Genomic DNA, 17547 nt, shown 5'->3' on the forward strand with positions numbered 1-17547 from the left:
GGAGCAGACAGATTAAAGGCAGAGGAACAGTTCAGTAAGCTATTACATGGTATAAATTACATGCTGAATTCTGGCATTACTGTTTTCTTCAGAGATGTCAGCATTTCAGTCCTTACTTGTGTGCATTTTGAACACTTCAAAAAACTAGCTTGGAGTAAGTTAATCTGTACCTAATGTGAGGAAGAAGGTATTTTGTGTTCTGTAGCCATTTGTGGAGAAGGGTTCAGTGTGTTCTCTTAAACAGTTTCAAAAACTGTATCTTCATTTTTTTTTTTTAATAGTTGACTTGTTTCAACTTTGCTGCAATTTGTCCTTAGTCACTTTTTAGTATGCCTTTGTGTTTTTTTGTTTCTTTGTTTTCCCTTGTGCTCTGTGTTGTCGTTACAATACGGACTTGACCATCTTCAGATAGAGGGCAGTAATCACTAGACATATGCAGAGCTGTAGTTCCAATTGGTATTTCAGATGCAGTGTTCAGAGTGCCTTTGAGAACTACTATTTGTTGCTCTCTTAAGTCTGTAAATTCCTTCTTTGAGGTAAGGTACAGGTGACAAAAATCAGGTACATTTTCTTTGTTCTCTGAAACAGCGGTTCTGAAACACAATGCTCTTCTTAGGGTGATAAATATTCTTTTCAAAGTGCTAGTAAATCTGTAGTGTACTCTGTATTCACCTGATATGTGAAGTAGTGTTTTTTTTTTATTTTTGAAAATTAGCATTATAAGTAGTAGGTGTCCATTTTCTGAAATGCTTGACCTCTATCTTGAAGTCAAAGGAAAAAGATTCTTTCTGCCTTCATGCGTCTCTTCTTGTCTGTGCATCCTAATGTTATTTCTGGAATGAAAATTTTGTCAACATCGTTGTAGGCTGAAAAGAAATTATACATCTTTTTCTGGTGCTTTTACTTGCAAGGTATACTTTCAAGATGTGCTCTGAAATTCCCAGGATTGAAAGGCTTCTGTAGTTTATCCATGAAATCCTTTGCTTACATTGTGGGTTTTACTGCTTTCCTAAATTATCAAGTCTTCTGTTACTTGCTTTGCTTGATTTATTTCCTTTTCTTATACATCAATTCTTAAAGCTACAGAAAATCTGTAACCACATTCATTTGACTACAAAGGATCTACTTGGTCCTCTTATATTTTTTTAAATTACTACCAGAATTCTTAGTAGTTCATTGAATTCTGATGCGATTGCCACATCACTGTTGCTTTCAATTCTCCAGCTCTGTATTTTGTACACACTCATACTGTTTTTATAATCATTGATATGACAGAAATGAACGGTTAATCCCAGCTAAACTCCCAGGGTTGTTCATCCAATCAATGTGTGAAATTTGAGTTTCCAAGTATGATGTTTTTGCAAAACATCAGTAAAAAATCCTTTCACTGTGACTGGGTTAGAAGTCAATAAAGGTCTTTTTTTTTTTTCTTTTTTTCCTTCTCACTATCAAAAGCCTAACTTTTCTTATTTTGTTATATCTTTTTATTACAGAAGAGTTATCCCTAAGTATCTCTGTTTCAAATTGCCAGGTCCAGGAGAATGTGGTGAGTCATATGCATTGTAATAATAATGGTGTTCATTTACCTGGGTATTTTAAAGTAATTGATAATACTATCTGAAGGAGGAAGCAACACCCCAGGGTACTGCAGCTACAAAAGTCTGCATTAGATACCTAATTGGAAGTAATCCACTTGCCTACTAGCACAGCTGGTTGGTTTTAATATATGTCCCTGTATATGATGTGGTTAAGTGGAACCACTCCAGGAAAGTTTCTGCTTTTTTCCCCACTCTATTTTGGGGTAATGATGATACTCTTTACGTAATTAAATGTAAAACTTAAGAACAGCTTAGCCAGTACTAAGTAATATGTTTGTGAGTGCTTTGATTATGCCTGATAACTTGTGATTTCTTCTTTTCATGCCTTAGGATATCAGCTCTGTGTACCAAATATTTGCTGATGAAGTGCTGGGTTCCGGTCAGTTTGGTATAGTATATGGAGGTAAATTATATTAGATTCCATTATGCATTTATTTGAGATAGAGTGACTGCTTATAATTTTCATATTTGCCTAGCTGTATCTAGAATGTCTAGGTGAAGTTTAGCTTGTTAGAAGTTTTGTTTGGGTTACTGTGGTTAAGTCTTTGAGGTTTTATTTATAGTATTTCTTACTATTTTTTTTTTCTTTTATTTAGAGTTCTGTGTTGCATCAAAATCAGTTTGGGATTTTTGTGTTTTGACCACATTTAAAAACAAAGCAATCTCTAGTCTGAATTCAGCCCATGTGGACTGTATTATACCATGTAAGAAGTCATGTATTTCAAGAGGCCGTTGAGTATACCTGGTATTTTTATAGATATCTGAGAAAAGTAGAGGAAAGCAATTAGAAAAACATATTTTAGTTTGTGCTTTTCACAGTACTTTATGCAGACAATTTTATACAAATTTTTGTCAGCAGGAAAAAATAGAGGGATTCTTTGTCAAGAGTTCTCAGCTTTAGACTTTATGTAGTTTTATCACTTTTTTATTTAAAACATTCCATTGCAACGTATAATGTGTTTACAGTGTATAAGCTTGACAAGAAGAAATATAAGAAATATGTTGTGTGAACTCTATTTCTTTTTCTTTTTCTTTTTTTATAAATACCATATATTGTATCTCTACGGTTTGTGGTTTTCTCAACACTAAATCTGTAAAGGAATAAAAAAGGGCAGCTAATGATTTAACAGTGGGAACCTTTCTGTTTCTATCATGTTGTCTTTCTAGTCAGGAAATATTGTGGCTATGATTTTTCTGTGAGCCAATATTGTAGTTAAATACTTTTTTTCTATTACTTTAGTACTGTTTGATGGAAGTACAATTTGAGGGTCTAGTTTACATCATTCTTGAGAGGCCATGTTCCCCCTGCGCCCCAGCTTGGATTTCCTAAAGCATATTGTGAATTGAATTATGCTTCTTTTCTTATGAATAGAATGTACATAAATGCAGACAGTAGTTTAATGTTTTCCTTTTACCTCCATATATACTTCCTAAACTGCATTTTAGATAAACCTCAGCTTGGTATTTTTCACAATTCAATGAAATGACATTCGTAAATACATATTTTAAAAGCTTTTATCATATTCAATCTTTTTCACTTAATGATGTCTCAAAACATATAGGACATGCACACTCAGTTTCTTAAGATACAATCACAAGCTGAAAGAGCAAGGGAATATAATCTTACATTTTTTTCTGGCTCTCCACAGCGTTTAATTGTTGCTGCTGTTTGGGGAGACTGTATCTGGTAACTTTGCGTTGTCTTCTCCCCACCTTTATACAATTAGTGAAATAATAATAACAAAATCTGTTATTGAAAGCAATACAAGGGTAACATTAAGTTGCTTCCATTGTTGTTTTCCCCCTCACCCCATCCTCTTCTGGACAAACATTGCACTTTTACAAACTGTAAGTCAAAAAATTATAGGCTGCTAGTATCCAACTGGTGTTTCTTCCTGTGAGAATAGTTTCCCTCTGCTTTTTCTATTTAAGTACATTTTGAAAGGTCTGAAAAATGGATACTTACAGGGGTGCGGGGGGGAGAAATTCTAGGCAGTTTCTAACTGATGTTAAAAACTGATGTTAAACTTCCCCTGAAACTTGGGATAGTTTGACATCAGGAAAGGAATTTTCAGGCTGCCTTTCTGTAAATCTTTCTTCGTGTTCTTCTAGCTTCTGTGGCTAAGTGTGTTGTTAGTTTAGTGTTTTTGTTTTATGTTCTCTTGCAACCTTGTGTTTGTTTTCTGATGTTATTTCTGCTATTTCTGTTTGGTAACCTTGTTAACCCTTCTGGTCCTTGAGTGATGTCTCCATCACTGCCTCACTTCCTCCAGTGGAGATAAGCCTGATTTTAAGCCTTTAAGGCAGGAACAGGAGCTGCTCCATGCAGCAGCCTTCAGGAGCAGCTCCTCTGCCCAGCCTAAATGCTGGCCACCAGTACTGACTGCAGAGCAGCAGGTGAGGCCTGTCAGGGTCAGTGACAAGGCATCGCCAGGCTCTCCAAAGCCCTGCCTCTAGCTGTGATGGCAGAATCAATCCCCTGTGCTGTAGCTGCGTGCATCATCCCTTCTGAAATGGCCTCCAGATGTGTCACTGTGCAGATAACTGCTTTCGTTTTCCTTGGTACACAGGTTCACTTTGATCTGTATTAGTGTAGTATTAAATTATCAAGGTCTTCCAGCATGTGTTCCCATTAATCTCTCTGATCTGAATGTGAGAGGAAACAGTTTTAGTAGTTATGGGGAAGCTGAGTGAGCATTTACAGCTACCCAAATAGCCCTTGAAACATCCTGTGTATTGCAGGATGCTTCTTATGTAGCTGGTGCAGGCTGCAGCAGGGATACTATCAGCATTATCAGCTCTTTATTTAAACTATAAACTTCCAGAGCTTTTTGGTGACAACAGACCACCTCCTGGGTGTTAACCTTTTCTTCTTCATGGCACGTAATTACCTGCGGTTCCTGCAGAATATTAGGTATAACTTCTGTGCACATGGAGCCCGTAAACGTGTTTACTGAAACCACTGAAGACTTCTTTTTAAACACAGAAGAGAGGCAAAATTCTCATTTAGGTAGCGCGTCATAATGTATGAGTCCCTTACACAAGGAAAACCTCCAACTAATACATCTAACGTCAGTGTGTATATCTGAGAGCCAGTTTAAATTTATCCACAGCCCTCCTATCAAGGTTGATCACTCCTAGTTATTCACATGCCAGCTGCAGTTTTAAATACAAATATAGTGATATTGTACTTTTGTACTAAATAGATCTGTTTCTCCAGAAAGGAACTTTTGCTGTACTGTTTTATAGCTGTGAATTATTTCTGCCTTTTGATGTCTGATATTGACTTTCTGTTCAGGAAAGCACAGGAAGACTGGAAGAGATGTAGCTATCAAGGTCATTGACAAGATGAGGTTTCCAACTAAGCAGGAAAGTCAGCTCCGTAATGAAGTAGCCATTCTCCAGGTACCAAGATATTTTAGTATGGTTTTGGAGTTCAGGTCAAATCAGCTATTCCTAAGATTTTGTAATGTGTTTAGGTGCTCTAAATTGATGTCTAAATCTGTATGTGTGATTTCTGAGTCTTTTTGTAAGAAAGAATCTTCTTATTGGGGGAACTCCTGACCATTTGGTAGTGTTGATAACTTGGCATTGGTATCTACTGCGTATGTGGAATCCACTGAAGCCATGTACTTTGGCTCCATGTTGTCCTTCAGGCAACAGGAAAATGTTTGTTTGTCTTTTTGCTAATGGCCACTTAGTCTAAGTGGTGTTTTTGCATGTTCTGCAGTCAAACTGCAAAGAGTTTCAACTTTAAAAAGTAATCATTATAGATAAGTAGCGTTAAAATAAATTAGTCTTAGTAGTGATAGATGGCACGTTTCATGGGCTGATGTGTACGTTTCATGCTCATTTCTTGCCTCTGACATTTTGTTTTTAATTTCTAACTTTCCACTCAGCTACTTTTTGATCTGTGGTATGTTATTTCTATGTAATTCAGAATATTTCATGCTGTTTTATTTTAGTTCTGTACCTCTACTACTTTATTTTAGAATTTGCATCACCCTGGGATCGTGAACCTGGAATGTATGTTTGAAACCCCAGAACGGGTCTTTGTTGTGATGGAAAAGCTGCATGGTGATATGCTAGAGATGATTCTCTCCAGTGAGAAAAGTCGACTTCCAGAACGAATAACTAAGTTCATGGTCACTCAGGTTGGTATTCAGTCATTTTTCCTGGAGATGAAAGGCTAGATATGTCTTCTATAATTATGTAAGAATGGAGTTTGGAGAAGGATTTTTTGTGTAGTTATGAAAGAGATAGATATACAGCCCCATGTACTAACAGCAGTTGAATAAATGTGGAAAGAATTTTGAATGCTAATTTTTTGTTCTTCTATCCTAAGGATTAAGGTTGTGGGTATCCAGAGATGCACATCAAAACTCTAGGTATTCAGAAAGATAGATAGGGGTGGGAAAAATACATTTTAAAAGAAAATCAAAAATTTTTAGCAGGTTAAACCACAACACAAAACCATCAGTTCCACATTTTTTTCCACTTCAGTTCCAGCCTATTGATTGGAAAAAATAGTACTTGCACGGTCTTCAAGAATTAACCCGTATATACTATGTTGATACAAATTATTGCATTGCTCTGTTTTGAAAATATTATTTCCTTTTTAAAGATACTTGTTGCTTTGAGGAATTTACACTTCAAGAATATTGTGCACTGTGATTTAAAACCAGAAAATGTACTACTAGCATCAGCAGAGCCATTCCCTCAAGTAAGTGAAGATTAAAAGAATAATTGTTTCCTGACTTCTCTTTGGGGGTTTGGAGGATGTGATGGGGGTAGAAGTACACTTCAGAGATCAGCCAGAGATTTCTCAGTTTAAAACCTACTTCTTTTGCAGGTAAAGCTGTGTGATTTTGGCTTTGCTCGTATCATTGGTGAAAAATCTTTCAGGCGCTCTGTGGTGGGGACACCTGCGTATCTTGCCCCTGAAGTGCTCAGGAGTAAAGGTTACAACCGCTCTCTGGACATGTGGTCGGTTGGTGTTATTGTCTATGTGAGCCTTAGTGGTACATTCCCATTTAATGAAGATGAGGATATAAATGATCAGATTCAAAATGCAGCATTTATGTACCCACCAAATCCTTGGAAGGAAATTTCTAGTGAAGGTAAAGAAACGAACTTTGTTATGTATTTATGTGTAGACAATGCATTCAAATACTTAAACCACAACTTTTACTGAGACGGGAGTGCAAAAATTATTAATAGTTTGGGTTTTGCTGGCTATGCCAGAATGGCTAAATTTAAGCTGGCATCTTTTTCTGAAAGATAAAATGTCAAATACCATGTTTTAGATCATTTTCAGAGAAGGAGCCAATAGATTTAGCAAGAATAATTGATGTAATGACTTAATAGCATGTTTAGGGAGTTGGGTCAATAGCCCAAAACCCCTCAGAAATCCCAGTGGAAAGTTAAATCTTGCATGAGTCTTCGGTGAATATCTAAAACATATTTTATCTAAAAAATTGAAGTTGAATCTGGAGTTTTAGTATTGTACATTAGTAAGCAAAGCAAAACCTGGATCTAAATGTCAGCTCTGAACAATCTAGAAGTTTACCAAGTTGGTCTTCAGAGCTCTCTAACACCAATTTTGTTGTTATTAATGTATATATGATTAACACAGGTAGATGTGAAAGTGGCACATCATTATACAAATAGTGGAAGTACCTACATAATTCTGGAACGTAGGATTATGCTCAAGCTTTGTTTAGACACTTATGAAAAGCTTTCAATGTTTCCATCAAAGTGGGGAAAATGACAACAACAAAAAAGTTTACCCCATTCCTATTTTGTGGCCTCGTTTAACATAAACAAAGGTAAAAATCAAATTCGGGAGCTTGATTTGTTGTAAGAGCTCAGTAGGACACACACACACACACACACACTTCACTTTCACTGCAATGTGTGAATGATGATAGATGTGATTAGTATATAAACAATGTAATTGTTTTGTTCCTCTTTGACAGCCATTGATTTAATAAACAATTTGCTTCAAGTGAAGATGAGGAAACGTTTCAGTGTTGACAAATCCCTTAGTCACCCGTGGTTACAGGTAAAATGATTTGCCTTTATCACTATGCTTATAATGATTGAATAGTGATTTTCGGATTAAATCCAAAGTGTTTATCAAAGTGCTTATCAAAACTGTTTCTACTACTGCTTGTTAACAAGCAACTACGGAGGCTTGAGTATTTCTGGTTTTAGCTTAATATTTTCCGTGCTCCAGGATTGTGCCCATTTCTTAATGGCTTTGTTTTTAGGGAAAACTGTTCACCCTTCCTTGCCCTCCCTCCCCTTTCCTTCTTATTCCCTGCCTGATGCTAACAGACACTTTCATTTTTCTGCTGCCTCTGAATGCAGACAGTGAGAAATGCACAGAGCCCCACTGAAAACGGGATAGAGAAAAGCATTGTTCCATGCTGAAGGAAATTCACAAGCTAGTGTGTGCTATAGTTTGTAGTCATTTTAGAAGAGAATTGAAATAGAATTTATTAAATAACTTAAAATACATTACACAATTTAAAAAGATATTAAGGGGGAAATCTAATTAATGTTGAGTACAAACTGTACTGGAAATATTGTTACTTGATGTATGTGTATGTATACCATTAGTTTTAGTTTAAAACTCACGTATTTGTCTTGCTACAAAGAGTTTTCAGAATTTCTAGTATTACGGCCTTGGACACTAGCCTATTTCTTTTTGAACTCTTTTTTGACGTGTTCTTTTTATTTAAACAGATCCTGTTGGCTGTATCTTGTGGTTATTTACATTAAATTGTGCAGTTAGTCTCTGTACTTTTATCTTTGGGAAAATAGGACTTCTGTTTCTTAAACTGCTTCTTTGAATCTTTTATTCCTTAGGATTATCAGACTTGGCTTGACCTCAGAGAATTTGAAACACGCATCGGAGAGCGTTACATTACCCATGAGAGTGATGATGCACGCTGGAAAGAACATGCGTATGAACACAACCTTGAGTACCCCCAGCATTTTATTATGGCTCCTAACCCAGATGACATGGAAGAAGACCCTTGATTTATTCGTTTTGCTAAATTCCAGCACAGATGAACACTCCAGACAGAAACTGAAGATAAGTTTTGGAACAACTGTCACTCTTTCTGAATGTTGTACACACAGCGCAGTGTACAAAATCTCAGAGGATCCTGCATTGACTTGGGGATAGACTGTCACCCAACAAGCTTTACTCCATCTCTGACTTAAACTCTGAGTAGTTACTGGACAGTGAGATAAGCCCCGTTGGGTAACATTACACCAAGTTGTATGGCTACAGAGCCATTACCGAAGTGGAATGTGTACAGATTGAATGGTTTGCGTGTTTTTCCTTTTTTTTTTGTAGCCTACACAGTAAGAATTTTGTAATGGTTTCCTAATCCCTATTTAGTAGGCCATAGAGGACTGTTTTCTGTTACTTAGATACATCTCCCATTTCTTAGACTGCATTGTGAAAAGACATCGTGTAAGGAAATCAGTGCAGAATACCTTGGCTAATAGCAGAACGTGTTTTAGGGTTGAATATGGCTTCAGAGATGAAGGAGTAATTTGCTGCTGTTAAGACAGTTATGTATGTCTGTCTTTGCCCTAACTGAACTTTTTCCAGATACCAAAAAAAAAAAAAAAAAAGAAAATCCTGTAACTTCTTACATTCCTCTTGAAATGCTGACTGACAATCTAAAGAGACGACAATCAAAGCTGTGCTAGTCCTTTATTTTGTCTGTTAAAACAGAGCAATAAGCCCCAACAGTGTGCTGTTGTGCAAGGCTGGCACATGTTGTAGATGCACACCAAAGGCATTTGGCCTTAAAACCACACAAGCAGTGCAGAGAGAGCGCGAGACTTGATGTAGCATATCCTTTCACTCTGGAAAAAGTTTCTAGCAGAAGGATGTGGAAAAATACATGCAGCTTTCTTCTGTTGTTTTTCAATAACTAAATTGAAAATTTTTATAGTATTTTTCTAATTTTTTTTTAAGGTTCCCTGGATTTGCATCAGGACTAGTTTGTAGCCTGCTAGCTTATACCTTAATTCTGTTCTAAACCTAGGTGTGACAAAATTACCTGTTGCTTCCGCCAGGGCAGCTGGACTGTAAGAGAAAGGGCTCTGCCTTCCAATCTTTACCTGCAGCCCCTCCTATTCTCTTCACTGTGCTCAGCTTTGTTGTTCTGAGCTGAAAGAAGAATCCAAAACCAACTTCTAATTCAGTTTTTTTTGCAGATGTTTTGCTTGATGGATTCCCAGCCACTTACGGGACTTTGTGGCACAATTGAGAGGAAGCAGCAATGATCTTTGAAATGATTCCTTAGGAGGATAGTGTAACAAAATTCTTCGTATTTCAAGGAGGTTTGAAGCCTTGGATGATAAGCAGATAGAAGAGTTTTTTTTTTTTTTTTTTTTTCTTCCCCCCATCCTGTTTAAAAATGGGAAAAAAATGAAATCTTTTGTGCGGGAACAACTGATCTGTGCTGCTGGAAGGTGCTGGATGGCTGTATGTATCCCTGGTGTGCCAAGCTGCTTAACTGGAGCTTGGTTTAAAATACTTTTTAAAATACTGATACAGGCTTGAACTGCAAAGGTAGTAGGAGACCTTGGGGTAGCTCCTTTCTCTCCTAACATTTTTTTTTTTGTGTATGTAGATGAGTATTATTTTTTCTTCCTTCTGTTGTTCAGGTAAGGAAATAGGTGAGCAGATGTCTTCTAAGCTGTTAGAAACCCGTAACATTTTAGAATTCTGGGGCTAGCAGCTCCTTGCAGTCACTGAACTGGCAGTAAAGTCAGCAGCAGCTGCAGAAGTACGTGCCTGTGGGCAGGTTTGGGTCTTGAACCCACCCTTCCTTTTCTGGTTGCCCTTAATCTAACTTCTACCACATTTTGTATGCATCTGAGTTGATTAATCTGAAGCTTGGTTTCCCTGTTAGGATACACTGAGCTTTGCACAAAACTTTTGGTGCAGCCTGCATAGCAGTTTCTACAGCCGCCCGTGGGCAGAGCGTTCCCACCCGTCCTGCCATCCCGCCCTCTCTCCCAGCACGTGTGTTTCTCAGGTTTGTGCAGGGGACTTGCCTGATGGCGGCCTGGTCCGTGCCACTCCTGCACTGGGGAGTCATGCTTCCCCTTTCATGCTGCCAGAGCAATATAAAGGAATTCAAGAGGGGCAGGGTTTGTCCCTTAACCTTGCCATTGTGTTAAGGTGAAGCTTTGGGACTGATTCTTCTCAGACAGGCACTATTTTTTTAATCTATAGAGACAGAACAATCATCGATTAAGTTGGTAGTCTAGTATTGGCCCAGGTGGCAAGGGAAGCGGTGTTTTTTTTTCTTATAACTTTTACCACCCAAGCGACCAAATTTCAGTGAAGCCATTGCTATCTTCCATCCCAACTGTAATAGTGTAGATACGGTTTGGTTTTAAGCTTCAGATTTCGAACTTGAGCTGTCACGTCAGGTTTTCCTTCCTTTTATTTTTAAGGGAGGAAAAAAGCCAGCTCAGTTGCTTGAAAAGCACAATGCAGAAGAAGGGGGTACAATTAAAAAAAAATAAAAGGCCTGGCTGATGTCTCTCCCCATGAAGTCTGCTCTGTGCTTCAAGAAGTTATATGCGCTATTTATTCTTAAGTTGTATTTAAAAAAATAAAAAAATAAAAAGCTGTTGGCCTTTGGAGTGGATTGCCTGACAATATATGCAGACTTGTGGGGCCAGACAATAGAAGCCACAAGCTAGTAGTACAAGAACCACAAAAAATCAGATACCCACCAGAAGTAAACTTTCTTCACTGATGGATAAAAATAGCTGTCTTTTTTTTATTCCCTTTTTTCTACCTTTACTGCAACCTTTGACAGCAGTAGGTTATAGTGTTTAATATCCTTATCCCTAGATGAATTAAGTTGCGTTCATTCAATAGTGCTATGATGATGCTAGAAAAAAGCTCATGTAAAATTTTATAGCCTCAAAAGGACACTGTCAAGTACTTTTATATTTTTATACATCCCGTTGTTTGTAAATATCCTCTGATAAGCTTGAAAATAAAATTTATTTCCCTATCACATTTGTTCTCCTTATTTACATGAACTCCCTCTCCTTTCAGATGTTCTCAAAGTCAGTATTTTTTCATACTTGTTTGGGGCTCTGTCTGGCATGAGGTGTATACCCTGCTATGGGATTTCTGTTAGCAGGTACTTTCAAACAAAACTGTTTTTGCATTCTTCCTATTATCAGTCTATTTATTGAAAAAGAATCTTCGGTGGCATCAAGGCATGTTGTTTTGAGCAAGTACCTCTGCTGAATACAGTTAAAGTCTCAGAGCAGATTTGTCACCGACAAATTGTAACTGGATCGCATCAGTGAATACTTCCCTTAGCTCTACGGTGAGATCCATGAAATGTTCATTCTCCCCTCTGTGCACACCCATTTCCAGATGTGGAGTTTTCGATTTCTACATGCACTGCTTTAAGTAGGTCAGTGTCTAGGTTTGGTTTGGCACTAGCTGTACCCTTGAAGCATGCTCTACCAAAATGCCCCAAAGCCCTGAAGTGTAGTGATTTCCCTATCAGCTTTGTGAAAGATCAGTGTGAGGAAAACTGCCTGGAGAAAGTGTGATGTTTCACGTGCTTTCAGTTCAAAGATCACTCGAAATGCTTACTTCTGTACCAATTATATTATTGCAAAAGCTTTAATACTTGAAACCAAAAAATGCACAGGCTTTGATTTCTTTTACTCTTTTTATTCAATAGGTTGCTACTGGAAGCTGCCACTATTAGACATTTTGGTATTGCAATCGATATTATTTCAGTAAGAGCTCACCAAATCCAGCAACAGGTGGGAGGGGGGACTTGGATTGCAGATTATGTTCCTTGTGAGGGGGTGTAAGTCTGTGATGAGGCAGCAAGGCAAAAAAATGAAAACGATCTCCCATTTTCTTAGGGTTCATCAACATATCATAGCTGTGGAGTAACTGCTCCCGAGTTGCTGAGTCACGTGAATTCTGCAAGAGCACCTACAACAAAAAGGTAGGTTGTAGCCCTTCCTGCGTTCCTACAAATTCCCTGGTACCTGCAATCTCTTATTGAATCCTTTCTTTTATGCTAGTATAGCAGCACCAGTGTTCAGTAAAACTCGTGAGCTTGCTGGCAGAACTCACACATTAATCCACGTAGCCAACTTTTGCATTAAGTACTCCTAAACATAGTATGATCAATTCACTTTGAGGGATCCAGAGTAACTTATGTCTAGGAGAAGCAACTCTTTCTTAGACCTACAAGTAGTTTTAAACAGAAATCTGATTTTAAAAGAAGCTCTTTTTCTGCTTAAGAGCATTGCTTGTGCATTAGGAGTGTGTTATGTGCCTGTAAACACTGTTTGTACCTGCATTCGGAGGTCAACACCCATGTTCTTTAAAAACTCCCGTTGTTTTATGGGGCCCAACGTGGCTATTTTTCCCTGTGCCATTTTTCGAAGATAGCTGAAATCAACATCTGCTGTCAGGTCTGCTGTACCTGGAGCTTTCAGCACATCGTGGAGTTTGTGATTCCGGAAACCCTGAAAAATTGGAAGATTACACTCAGCTTTACTCCTACCGGGTCTAGCAAAGCTGTAAATGCAGCAAGGGCTCAAAGTGGTTCTTCCCATATGATAGAAACCCCTGCAGGTACTGATTAAATGAAAGATCAGTTACTCACTTTCATGGTTGCAGTGTAATACTGTTGCTTTTGTGATTACATCCATCCAAGACCTTTCTTGTACAGGAACTTAACGATCCAAGTGAGAAGGTAACTGAGTGTTTTAGCACAGTACTTCAGGGAAAATGCCTTACCCGGAAAGTGTCAGTTTTGGTTCCATCGTGACCATAATCAGCAATCAGTGCGGCTCCGCCATCCTTTTCGATGCGACTGGCAAGCCTCTGAATGAGGACACCGGCCTCGGGACATACTTCCACATGATCTCTCGTTTCCTCAGGCTAGTGCAGAGTTCAAACATCAAAACACCTGTATTAGCAAACAGGTACAGGGCAAGAACTTTTCACACTTGACTTCTTGGAACTGTTGTCATTATTTGGGTGTGGAGGTCCAGGGGTATACTCCAGGCTACCTATTGCTCAAGCTAGTTTTTGATAATGGCCACTTCCAATTAGTGCTTTCAGAGTTCTCTCTTTCCTTCATCTTTTGTACAGCCCAGAGACAACTGGAATGAGTTTTTATAGGTAAGTGAGAATACCTACATTACTGTGGTAATGAAAGAATTAAAATAGCACTTCTTCCATGCATACACTTCAAAAAAGCCTTTCTGTATAAAATCTTGTAGGTGGTTTAAATCTCTATTACTTCATTTTATAAATTTAAGAATCCAGTGAACTTCAGAAGGAAAAGAAAGTTTTAGACACTTGCCGTTACAGATTAGTATCGCACCTGTACTCAGTGACTGTGTACGCAACAGGTTGAGAACCTGGCTTAGGCAGGGCTGGTATTGAGATGGTGAGGTGACACCTGCAGCACAGAACTCTTTGCTGCTTGCCGCCTCTCTGAAGTGTCTGCTTAAGCCCTGATTTTGCCAAATTTGATGTACAAGTTTATTTTTGTGCTATATATTCACAGCACACAAGGTTGAATTGCTGGTGGAAGTTTTGTAAAATACAAACTGGAACTGTTTACTTGTTAATAGATGGAAAAGCCTCCTCTTTCTGTCCATGTAACTGACAGGTAGTGCGTGACTTGAAAGGGTAATGATTAAGTTATGAACGCTGACTGGTATAATCTTACCTGAATAAAGTTTTCTGTTGCAGGGGTACTGGATGGTGACAGGACAAATCGGAGCTGGTCAGGAGCCTCTGGATCTATATCAACCAACACCTCACGCCAGCCTTTCTCTGTTCTCTGTTTAGTAAGCCCAGAGTACTCATTTTACACTCTTAGTAGGTACACAGAATCTTACTTGATTGGACTAACGTGCTACGCATTTTCTCAAGTTTTAAGCACATAATGTGCTATTAACAATAATTCATTACTATTTAATTCCAGAAACTGCCTTAGAAATGCTTGCAGTAGAAATGGGTCTGAAGATCTAATAAGTACAGGTTTAATTAAATGGAATAAATGATGCTGTTGAGCAGAATGCTGCCTCTTCTAGCGACAGTGCACTGGTTAACTTACCAAAACAATTCTATCAGTAACTTTTCATAAAGTAATTATGAAATTGAAGTTGAAAGGTTCTTCTGAAACATATCTAGACTTCATTTTGCTATTCACATTGCTGTTCAAATGAAAGCTATCCAGTGCACTGTCTTTGTTGGCAGTGACACATAGAATAATGTTGGAATTGGAGCCTTATTAATGTAGCGTAAGAAAATAGAGGAAAAAAAAAGTTTACTTATGGAAGTAAAAACAAGTCTTTAGGTTTCTAAAAGGCTTTTGCATTCAAAAACAATTAACATAAGGCTTGGTTCAGCTCTTATTTGTCCAAGCTTAGTTACAAACATTTTATCACCATAATCCATGCATGTGTTCCCTTTGGCACCATAATTCTGTTCTTCAGCAAAGGCCTTTAAGTTGATGGTCACATTTATGGTATTCCTCTTGCTATACCTGAAACTTATGTATTGGCAGGGCATCCAGAAACTCATGTGCTACGTAAAAGCTGTAACCTGTGGAAAGGTTAAAATAAATGCATTACCATACCAATGCTTCCATAGCTGTTTCCAGCAGAAAATTTAAATGTTTTTTATAAATTGTAGTGCATTAAACTAGTTAATGTCATTGGGAAATTGCTATTATTCCCAGCTTGGAGACAGTAAAGGGAACACTTGAGGTGCTAGCTACAGCTTCCAGTGCATGATTTTTTTTTAGATCTGTATCTCAACATTAGCTCCTCAGTCATTATTTAGACAAAACCACTGAATGGTGTCCCATGCAAAGAAAATAAGAATCAAACTACGTGAAACTGGATAGCTATCCCAAAAGGAAGTTATGATTCTCAGTTATAAGAATCTGAGTCAAGATCTCATCTAAGACTCATACATGAAGTAGGACTGTATATGTAAAACTACTTTTCTATACAGTATGAAGGCTGGTGTGATGTCCCCAGTTATTAAACACTGCAAATGGAGGGAGGATGCTATTGCTGTAACAAAATGTTCAAGCTGCTTACCTTGTGGTACATCTTGAATGCCTCTGTACCAGTAAATTGGAATTCCAGTCTTGCTGATGCCTTTCATATAAGCAGCTTCGTCCTCAGAGTTTGACTGCACCTTCCCTCCTGTCAGCATCTGTGCTTGGGTCTCACTGAGTTTGGGACTCACTTCTACCAGGTGAATGGACACGTCGCATTTACTAAGTAAAGAGGCAAGCTGCTTGAAGACCTACAAAGGCAGATGAGTTCTATTAGTCAATCACAGGCTCCATGTATGTCTTAAAGGTCTATAAATGTCTATTAGGTACAGTCAGGGGCTCCATGTATGTCTCAAATTAACCTTTAATCACATTATATTTAAGATAGAAGATTGTTAGCTCTCATCAGTAAAATACTCTCGGGAGAAAGGACTGTGTTTTGCTCTTCTCGAAGGAGAATGGGAATTTGTTAGTTTTAATAAAAGCTGCTATGCTTCTAATAGAAGTTGGAGAACTACTACATATATAGCAATAAGGACATAAAATGCTAGTAAGTAGCTTGAACGTGAGTAGCTCTTCTAGTAGCTGCAGAGGAGCTAACAGGGAGAAAAACGGTTCAGTTTGTTTAAACAGCATAAACAAAAGCTGCTCACTATTGCTTAGTTCACTACGGTTATTTGGGCTTTTTCATTAGCATACGTAAATGAAACAAAGCTTTTGAAGTACTAAATCCCCTTAGCAGTTCGGTTTTTGAATTAGTAGTATTATAATTAGAGTGCTAGGACAGGAAGGGTTAACTCAGAAGCAGCAAGCTCCTGAAAGCCTCAGAGAGCTGAATTCAACTTCACTCCTGTGCTCATGGCCTCCCTGCTCCGTGCTGTTGCTTGCACTAAGGCCTCTCAATTAGGCACAGCAGCACCCTCCAAGATGGTGTTCCAGTTTGGAAGAGATCTTTCCATAAATGAATAATCTGTGCTGGAGCTTTCCTGCCCTCCCTTTCTATCAAGAGGCGATTGCAGCGTTGCAGGTGCCTGTTCAGCACACGGAGGCCAGCCCACGTTCTCCTGCCACTAGAGCAATGCCGTCTCTTCACCAAGTCCCACTAGGGAATGTTACACCTCCATACCAAAACCTTACTTCAGATACCAGCGTAGCTACGCAATAAAATAAAGCCAGAAACGAGCGGAATAACCTTTATTTCCACCTACCCGCAGGACATCGTCGGTGAGCGCGCCCGTCCCCGGTCCCAGCTCCACCAGCTGCATGGCTGCGGGCCTGCCGGCGGCCATCCACTCGCTGAGGCACCAGAGCCCCACCACCTGCCAGGGACACGGCGCCGCTCTCAGTCTGAGCCGCAGCCGCACCCGCCCCGTCCCCGGCTCGGCCGGGCTGTGCCGGCTGCCGGCGGGCGCTCACCTCTCCCGGCAGCTGGCTGACCTCGGGCGCCGTGACGAAGTCCCCGCCGACGCCGCCTCGCCGCGTGTAGTAGCCCTGCGGGGGGAGGCGGTGAGCGCCGCGCGGCCGGCACCGGGACCGGGGCCAGACCCGGGGGGGCTCGCGGAGCCCCGGCCCCGCCGCACCTGGCCGGGGTTGGTGAGCGCCTCCCGCATGTACTCGGCCACCGTCAGCGGCCCGGTGGCCCGCAGCTTCAGCAGCAGGTGCCGCAGCACCCCGCCGCCGCCGCCCCCCGAGCACGGCCGCGCCCCCGAGCCCGATCCCGGGGGACCGAGCGCGGCGGCGCTGCCCCGGAGGCGGCCGCCGAGCCGCCGAGCCGCGGGCAGCAGCAGGCGGCCCGGCCACAGCGGCGCCATGGCGGGGAGGGGCCG

General features: G+C 39.7%; 2 protein-coding genes across 2 annotated transcripts in view; one reads left to right on the top strand and one right to left on the bottom strand.

Moving 5' to 3' along the window:
- PRKD3 (protein kinase D3) overlaps positions 1 to 8966 on the top strand; it is a 35620-nt gene extending 26654 nt beyond the window's left edge. Inside the window, exons 11-18 of the mRNA XM_032185006.1 lie at positions 1494 to 1546; positions 1929 to 2001; positions 4897 to 5003; positions 5591 to 5752; positions 6223 to 6321; positions 6451 to 6718; positions 7577 to 7662; positions 8472 to 8966. Coding sequence (XP_032040897.1) covers positions 1494 to 1546; positions 1929 to 2001; positions 4897 to 5003; positions 5591 to 5752; positions 6223 to 6321; positions 6451 to 6718; positions 7577 to 7662; positions 8472 to 8645 — 1022 coding nt within the window. The 3' untranslated portion in view covers positions 8646 to 8966. The remainder of the gene's footprint in view (positions 1 to 1493; positions 1547 to 1928; positions 2002 to 4896; positions 5004 to 5590; positions 5753 to 6222; positions 6322 to 6450; positions 6719 to 7576; positions 7663 to 8471) is intronic.
- A 3358-nt stretch (positions 8967 to 12324) lies between these two features.
- On the bottom strand, positions 12325 to 17532 carry NDUFAF7 (NADH:ubiquinone oxidoreductase complex assembly factor 7). Its single transcript, XM_032183781.1, has 9 exons — positions 17302 to 17532; positions 17138 to 17212; positions 16930 to 17040; positions 15762 to 15972; positions 15200 to 15258; positions 14378 to 14491; positions 13435 to 13578; positions 12987 to 13160; positions 12325 to 12618 (listed from the first exon to the last, which is right to left on the bottom strand). The coding sequence occupies exons 1-9, from the start codon at positions 17530 to 17532 to the stop codon at positions 12406 to 12408; spliced, it is 1332 nt and encodes a 443-aa protein (XP_032039672.1). The 3' UTR covers positions 12325 to 12405.
- Positions 17533 to 17547: the final 15 nt, after the last annotated feature.

The sequence above is a fragment of the Aythya fuligula genome, chromosome 3, assembly GCF_009819795.1.
Source record: "Aythya fuligula isolate bAytFul2 chromosome 3, bAytFul2.pri, whole genome shotgun sequence".
Taxonomy (NCBI): domain Eukaryota; kingdom Metazoa; phylum Chordata; class Aves; order Anseriformes; family Anatidae; genus Aythya; species Aythya fuligula.

What these genes read in the sequence shown, in the direction of transcription:
- NDUFAF7 (XM_032183781.1), bottom strand. Translation starts at nt 17,532, where the DNA reads ATGGCGCCGCTGTGGCCGGGCCGCCTGCTGCTGCCCGCGGCTCGGCGG. An exon ending in TCAGCCAGCTGCCGGGAGAG is followed by an intron (nt 17,041 to 17,137) that starts GTGAGCGCCCGC and finishes TGTCCCTGGCAG; the next exon opens with GTGGTGGGGCTCTGGTGCCT. An exon ending in TGCCAATACATAAGTTTCAG is followed by an intron (nt 14,492 to 15,199) that starts GTATAGCAAGAG and finishes CTTACTAAACAG; the next exon opens with AGAACAGAGAAAGGCTGGCG.